At 29.6% G+C, this 8,431-nt stretch overlaps 2 protein-coding genes across 4 annotated transcripts in view; one reads left to right on the plus strand and one right to left on the minus strand.

The window, feature by feature from the left end:
- Positions 1 to 2,458, plus strand: part of LOC117172010 (tRNA (cytosine(38)-C(5))-methyltransferase) — a 2,950-nt gene extending 492 nt beyond the window's left edge. For 2 of the 3 annotated variants that reach the window (XM_033359729.1, XM_033359730.1), the window contains 2 exons: positions 880 to 1,830; positions 2,295 to 2,458. In XM_033359729.1, coding sequence (XP_033215620.1) covers positions 880 to 1,830; positions 2,295 to 2,416 — 1,073 coding nt within the window. In that variant the 3' untranslated portion in view covers positions 2,417 to 2,458. Of the gene's footprint in view, positions 1 to 879; positions 1,909 to 2,294 lie in introns of those variants that run through there. The other variant, XM_033359731.1, reaches the window with a different exon arrangement.
- A 1,370-nt stretch (positions 2,459 to 3,828) lies between these two features.
- LOC117171982 (transcription factor MafK-like) overlaps positions 3,829 to 8,431 on the minus strand; it is an 8,705-nt gene continuing 4,102 nt past the window's right edge. The window contains exon 2 of the mRNA XM_033359687.1: positions 3,829 to 4,522. Within this exon, the coding sequence (XP_033215578.1) occupies positions 4,157 to 4,522 (366 nt within the window). The 3' untranslated portion in view covers positions 3,829 to 4,156. The remainder of the gene's footprint in view (positions 4,523 to 8,431) is intronic.

Raw genomic sequence — 8,431 nt, forward strand, 5'->3', positions numbered from 1 at the left:
TAATTTTTTGCTTTGCGAAATAAGCTTAGAAACTTGGAAAAAGTCCGATTTAACAGTTTAGATTTAAAACCCTAGATAATATTACAATTACTTTCAAGACTTAAAACAATTAAGTGCTTTATATATTAGTAATTAGTGAAAGGCTTGGGCAATTAATTTCTACCTGAATCAACTGTATTTTTCAAAATGAAACAATTGGGATGTTTATGCCTTAATATATGAATAGTTTGTTCAGTTATTAATGCTTGAAATTATTTAATTATTCAATTTTTGAATTTTTAATTCTTGGAATAAAATTGAAATTGTAAACTTTCTTCATATATTTGAAAACAATTAAAATGAATATAGTTCAACTTTAAAGTGCTTCAATATAAAAACTTTTTAAATTTTATGATTCTAATTTTAAAATGTTCTCTTCACTTTTAACGCTTTAAGGTTTAACTATTTAAAAACCGCAATTTAAGCGCCTAATTCGAAGAGGTTCTGAAATAATTACGTAATTTTAACGGCATTAAAAGTAAAATTGTTAAATCATATGGGCTCCAAATTTTAAATTGCACAACCTATTAAATGTTTCTGATTTGATATAGTTTGAACATTTTTGAGTGAAGCACAACTTATTGTACAATTGCAGAACTATTGAATGTTCCTGATTCCAATCCAATATAAACTTTCTATTTTCAAAAAGCATAAGTTTGTAGAATAAAATCCATTTTTTTGTATTTAAATATGCATTTGCTATTTTTTTTCTTATATTTCAGTTCAAAATCCGTTGCACCAGTTACTCACTCGTTTCTTATCAGGATACGTCGAATTTATAAAATATTTTCTTTCAGTATTAGTTAAGTTTGAAAATAAATCCAAACTTTTTTTGTACAGAAAGTAACGTGGAAGCTGAAGTCGTTCTTTCAATTGACGTAAGTACTGTCGCAAATGAAGTCTACAAGTACAACTTCCAGAACACTCCAAACATCAGCAGAAACATTCAGTCGCTAAGCATAGAAGAAATAAGAAAACTTAACATCGACACAATTCTTATGAGTCCGCCATGCCAACCCTTCACAAGAGTAGGTCTAAAAAAAGATGCCTTGGATAACAGATCCGCATCTTTATTCCATATTCTAAAGCTCATACCTCAAATCGAAACCTTGAAATTCATTTTAGTGGAAAATGTAAAAGGATTTGATACTTCTAAGACAAGGAATGAGCTCGTTACGAGCCTTCAGAATAGATTTAATTACAAGGAATTTTTACTTAGTCCATGTCAATTCGGTGTTCCTAATTCGAGGCATAGATACTATCTTTTAGCCAAGAGGAAAGATCTTAACTTTTGCTTCGAAGATTCCTCTTTTGTCAGTTCTCTCCCAGAAAATATTTCTCGGATTTTTCCTAACAGCCGGCATAGGTTATTGGCTTCTAAAGACGGCTTCTTAAATCCAAAAACTGATACAGAATGTTATAAACTACGAAACATTATACAGGAAGAGGTAGAAGATAAATATCTAATTTCAGAAAAGACACTTCAGAAGTATGTATCGATTTTGGACATAAGAAACGAAGATGCAAATGGTTCCTGTTGTTTTACTAAAGCATATGGTCACTACGTGGAAGGAACTGGCTCTGTATTTTCTCCATATACAGACGATGTAATGAAGGAACACTTTTCTAAGCTGAAGAGTTGCAAGGACGTGTCTCTGGAAGAGTTGAAGTCTCTGGTTGGTTTGAAATTAAGGTATTTCACGCCCAAAGAAGTGTCCAGGCTCATGTGCTTTCCGGAAGAATTTTCGTTTCCAAATACCGTGACTAATAAGCAGAGATACAGACTTTTGGGTAATTCAATTAATGTTCATGTAGTTAGTCAACTGATATCTATCTTGAATCACGACAATATAAAAAACTGACAAAGTTTTCTACTGTCCTATATACTATGTTCCATCTTTCTTTCCTAGAAATTATGATGTACATTATTGTGCTTTTTAAGCTTTATTTTCATAAATTAATTTGGCACCCTTCAAATTATTCTTTTTCATAAGAAAATAACCCCTGATTTTTGTCAGAATTAAAAAAATAAAAACATTGAGAGGTTGCTCAAGGTCAAATTTATAACAAATATTATTAAACTTACTCTATTTGTTTTTAATTTTGTTCTGGCGTTTATAGATTGTTTTTTACAGTGAAATATTAAGCTTTTAGTTTTTTCAGATTTTAGAAACATGTAGTAACTAAAGTTTTTTTACGTGATTTCCTTAAAAACAATTTGATTTGTAAAGAATATTTGTCCAACTCCTAAACAGATTTTTTCGTCAAATGGATAAATCTCGTGTGTATTGTACTGAAAAAACTGGAGAAAATAAGGTATAATCAACATTGTTTAAAGAAAAAGACCTCGAGTGACCTTCGGTTACTCTTTAAGTAAGTTATTTTTATACTCTAATTATTGCAATAAATTTCAATTCTTTACGAGTATTTATTTTGTTGTATTTATTATATTTCATTGATTATCAATAATTACTATTGATAAATAACTGAATTTATTTCAAATTGTGTTTTGATAAAGTTATGAGTATTTTAATTAAAAAAAAAAAAACGTGGTTTATCGAAAAATAATCAAAATTTTGTTAAAAATGTTATATTTTTTATCAAATATATAGGTGTTTATTATTTACTCCCAATTCTAACATCGTTTCTCGTTCGAAATCCGCTGGAAAAAGTTCAAAATTGATCAAATGGTTGGCGGTTTTTCTGAAAATATTAAAAGATCATTTTTTCAAAAGAGTATTTTACGTTTATGAAGAAACAAAATTCATATTTTCTGCCAAAGTGATACAAGATACGAAAAAAGTCAAAGAAAAATCATTTTTTCTGCAACACAGTTTTAGGAAAATATCTCTTGACACTTTATTTTATATTGCTTAATTTTCTTCATTTTTCTAACATGAAAAAAAAACTTTTTTAGCCAACACATGTTTGAAATAAATTGTTAAATGAAACAATTTTTGGCGTTTCATCGCACCATAAAATTATATTGTTAAAAAAATCATGAATATCGACACATCTTTACAACAAGGGCCATCCGTAAATTACGTAAAGCCATTTCCCGAAATTTACCCCCCCCCCCCCCCCCCCCCCCCCCTAGGACGAATCTAGAAAAAAGTCAAGTGAAAAAATCTGAGTTTTTGAGTAAATTGACTTGAATACTTTCAGTGAAACCGCGGCCTATTTGTCAATTTGTACCTTTTTAAACCTTTTCTATCGGATTTCAGAAAAAGAGGAGATATTATTAGAGTCAAGAGTAAAAAGATAAATAGCTATATTAGATTTAAAAATATCACACTTTTAACAAAAATGTTGACCGCTTTTTGATCATTCGCTGATTTAGACATAGACGGCCTACCAGATTTAAAATAGATTCGATAAAATAATTTTTTCTTTATACTAATATGAATAATGTGTCTCTATTTTTTAGCATAACAAAAAGAGTATTTAAAAACTTATTTGATTAAAGCTTTCATTATTTGACTTTTTTTAAACTTATGTTTTCCAAATTATGAATTTTGTTTCTATAAGTGTAAGCCTTAAAATTATATTTTTTAGTTTCGATTTTCCACCGAAACACTATCTATCTAAACTCTAATTCTTAATTGTAAGTATTTATCTTATTTTCTTGAATGCCTTCATTTCAAATTTAAGTCATAGTCATCAATTTCTAACGCAAGCGCATTGGAGCTTTAAGTTTGTTTTAAAAATTTTCAATATTGAATTAAATTGAAACCGCAATGTCCACATGATAACTTTTTTTACTAAAGGATTTTAATAATTAGACAGTTATTTTCTATTTATAGAATGAGGTTCACGTTTACTCCGTATATTTCCATACAATTCAGCACATTTTTTTTTTAATTTTCTATCTATTTTAAAAAGTGTTAATCGTCATGGAACACTGAAGGACACAAGAGGTAGTTTTTATAGTCTTTCCGATCATGTTGATTAATCACGTAAGAGACAAGATTTTGTAAAACACTGAGATAACTTAACTAAAAACTTAAAACATTATAAAAACGAAATACTTTATTCCCCTCATCCGAGTGCTTTCAATATTGAATTTTACTAAATTAATGTGTAATTAGAGCAACTATAATAGATTAACAGTGATAATTTACATCGTTTCCAATTCAGATGGAAGATGGATTTTTTCTTGCAAAGCGAATTTTTTTAAGGCCAAATATTTAGAATGCCAAGATTCAATTTCCTCTCGCATTCTGTTATTATCGTCCTGCATTGCTTCCATGTCTCTGTATTCCTGAGTTTTTTCAGTCTCCAGTTCATCCTTTTGCTCGATGCGCTTAATCCGACAACTGGCGGCATAGCCTCGATTTTTTAACGTTCTTCGTCGCTGTTTCATACGCACTATCTCGTCGCGAGAAAGACCTCTAAGCTTTAGTTGGCGATTCAGGTCGCGTACTGATATTGAAACGAGCTCATCGTCACTGATATCCAGGCAAGGGCCCGGTGAAAGAGGATCCTGGAGAAAAAAATGTCGAGTTTAAATCATTCTGAAATAAAATTGTAGAAAGAATTAAAGGTTCTAGTCATAATATAACCACGTATATGTCGTACGTTATTCGAAAAAATGAGGGCTTCAATAAAAACCTAGGGTATTAGATAACTGCCGGAGTTCAGAAAAATCTTCTAAATCCCTGGTTTATTTAGGAATGTAGAACACTATCAGGTAATTTCTGTAAATTCCCAGAACGTTTCAGGTATCTAGAAAAATTTGAAATTTAAACATGAACTAGTCTTTATTTTGTTCTATAATTCACGTATATAGTTTATATAATAGATTGAACTGATTATAATTTAAAAGATTCGTTGAGAAGCGACTTGTATTCGTTAGACAATTCATCAAATTTATGGAATAAACAATTTTCACTAAATATCTTTAATTAATTTTACAAACAAAAATCTTTTATTCTTGACGTTATACTCAGCCAAGAAAGTGCTTTCTTTTGCAAAAAATAGTTTATGTCGTCGATAAGATTTGTATAAACGTATTTTTGTACTCTTGATAATTAAATTGTTGTAGTATTTAATTAGTCAGAATTGTGATAAATAATATGCAATCAACTTCAATATTTTAATTTTAAACTCTAGATTTGCAAAGCGGTTCGTAACAAATCTCTCAAATTATATTAGTTTAATGTTCTTAGTAAATATTAGTTTTAAGGTAATACCTAAATGAACCATATTCTTAAACAAAGGTGTTGAGATAATTCCCAAGGGTTTTAACCAAAACCCTCAATTTTTTACTGACCTACAACATATACAAGGTATAAATTTACAAAAAAGACAAATAATATATTCATTATAATATAACAATATAATATTAATAATAATAATAATATTAATTCATTTGTTAGAAATGAAAACATTCCATTCGGGTATTCGAATTTGCATCGAACATATTTATATCTACAATTCAATTACCGCAACGTAGATCGGGATATAAAATATTTTTCGAGTGGGATGAACCGTAACAGCGGCACGATCTAGGTCTAGGCGTAGAAAATGTTATTCCCGAGTATGACGTCTTTATATCAATTGAACATTTAAAAATTAATCAACAATTAAACATAAATAATAATATTGGATTATACTTATTATTTTTTTAAATTAATTATACTTCCTATTAATCTTGTTTTTCAAAATAGTCCAGGAATCTCGTACGAAAATTAATGATGCCAGAAAAAAGTTGTAGTGCATATAAAATCAAATAATTGACCACTTTTCCTTCCTTCACTTTCGACAACAAATATTCTGGATGTAATTTACACAAAGAAGATATGTACATGAAATATGCACACAAGTGATAGTGCGAAGAGTATTATTTAAACAATGGTTAAACAATTAATTATTGAAAAATAATAAGAAAAATCAGCCCGTTTCGCGGGCACGTTGAAATAGCGCGCTGCGCGCGCGGCTCGCAAGTTTGAACGCGCCTAAGGCGCGCGATTGCTGGTTCTCGCGCTTCGCGCTCGATAATATATGTATCTCGCGCTCCGCGCTCGATAATGTGTTTACCTCGCGCTCCGCGCTCGGTCTTTGTATATTGCTTACACTTGTGCACGGATTTTTTAAAACTAAAAGTCAAAACATCGACAATAATAATTTGGCGATAGTGACTTTTTTTTAAAGCTCCTTCGGCTGTAACGAATACATTCTCATCACGTATCTCAACTTGTATATCATTTCCATAAATGTATATTATTACAATTCATAACATGCATTCATATTAAAACAGACGTAGTTTCATTGTCTCTTTTTTTTTAAAAATACGCATTTTTTTAAAAAAGTTTGTTATTAAACATTTTACTGCAACATCTGCCAGTTTTCCAAAAACTGAATTTACTCATTTCCAATTTTATTTTTACGATTTAAACGTAACACATACGGTCGACCAACAAAACTTCGATTAACGAGGGTTTGGGGGTGGGGGTGGGAGGCGGTTAGTTTCAACCAAGAGTGAAAGCTGGTTAGTGTTTTATGCTGAGAATTTTAAACAACCTTCAGCAGCGTTATATTAGATGGGAGTTCATATGATCTCATTCTCACATTCCCGACCCACAGTGGGTAAAACATGTCATTTTTGGTTCAAAATAACGTACAGCCCACAAATATTAAGCGATTTGAACAAAAAAAATGTGAACAAAGCTGTTAAAGATTTCTAAGAGAGTTGTCGAGCATGATTTTTCAATTAGGGTTCCAATTTTTTATTAATAAACAGACAAATATGACGAAAAATGGCCATTTTACCTATTGACGTTCACAGTGCTTCTCAATAACAGGAAAAGTGTTGAAATCGCCTAAGTTTCATGAATTAATATTAGCTGAAGATGTTCCAATATTATATATATTATTAAAGAACGAAATTTTTATTAAACAAATTATTTGTTGAAAAAATTTTTTAAATGATTTTCTACAATCATACGTATTTTCTAGTTATATGGCAAGATGCAGTTTTTTAAAATTATAAACTTTATGATATTTGCAGCAAAATTCATAATTTTTTATTAATCTTATGATCTTTTAAATAAATTTAATAAACAAATGCATTGTTCGGGCATTTGTCGGCAGAAAAATTCGGCTTCTTCAATGCCAGTTTTTTCAGATGGGAAGTTGATAAGAATTTCAGCAACGTTCATAATAAGTTGATAAATTTTATTATTTCTTTAAACAAATTAGATAAACAAATGCATTAATCAGGCATTTGTCTACAGAGAAAATCGTTTTTTTCTATGTCAACAGTTTTATTAGGATATCGAAAAAAATTAATTTTCTATCTACAGATGCTCGAATAATGTATTTGTTTATTAAATTTGTTTTTTTAAAAAAATATAAAATTTATCAATCCATTATTAATTTCGCTGAAATCATCATGAATTTATGCCGAATTTATTATGAAGATTCCAATTAAAAGTCTGATAGTGAAACAAAAAAGAATTGTTCCGTCGACAGATGCCCTAATAATGCATTTGTTTATTAAATTTGTTTTTATAAAATCATAAAAATGATCAAAAAATTATGAATTTTGCTGAAATTGTCATGAAGTTCCCAACTGAAAAGACTGCGACTGAAAAAAAACGAATTTTTCTCTCGACAAACGCCCAAATAATGCATTTTTTATTAGATTTGTTTACAAAATCATAAGATTAATCAATAAATTATGAATTTTAGTAAAATTATCATAAATTTCCGAATGGAAAAAAATGACATAGAAAAAAAAACGAATATTTCTGTCGAAAAATGCCGGATTACTGCATTTGTACATTAAATTTGTTTATAATATAAACAATTATAATCAGAAAAGAAATTTTTTGACATATTGCTTCGATTCCAATGTCTTGCAACATAACTTGAAAAAATGTCTACGGAAAATCGTAGAAAACATGTTTTCAACAAATAATTTGTTGATAACAAATTTTTTTGGTATAATTCCTAATATTGGAATATCCTGAACTAATGATATTTTATGCAACTTAAGCGATTTCAACCATTATCCTGTTATTGACAAGCACCGGGAATGTCAAATAGAAAAAAGGCCATTCTTCGTCATATTTGTTTATTTATAAAAAAAAATATTTTATTTATGAAAACCTCATTCAAAAATCAGGCTGGACAACTCTCTAAGATATCTTATTAGCTCACTTTTTGAATTTCCACCCAATATGGCTGGCTAACGAACTTGGCCTTTATTTCAGGACACTAAAAGAGTATACCAAAGTCCAATCCAATCTGTCAATTCTTTCGAAAGTTATCGTGCTGAAAAACTAAAAATCTACGGACACACGCACACACAGATAGACACATTCGTAAAAACCTGTTTTTCGGATTCAGGAGTCACAAAACGTGGACACTTGACAAAAATGGGGGGGGG

The sequence above is a fragment of the Belonocnema kinseyi genome, chromosome 4, assembly GCF_010883055.1.
Source record: "Belonocnema kinseyi isolate 2016_QV_RU_SX_M_011 chromosome 4, B_treatae_v1, whole genome shotgun sequence".
Taxonomy (NCBI): domain Eukaryota; kingdom Metazoa; phylum Arthropoda; class Insecta; order Hymenoptera; family Cynipidae; genus Belonocnema; species Belonocnema kinseyi.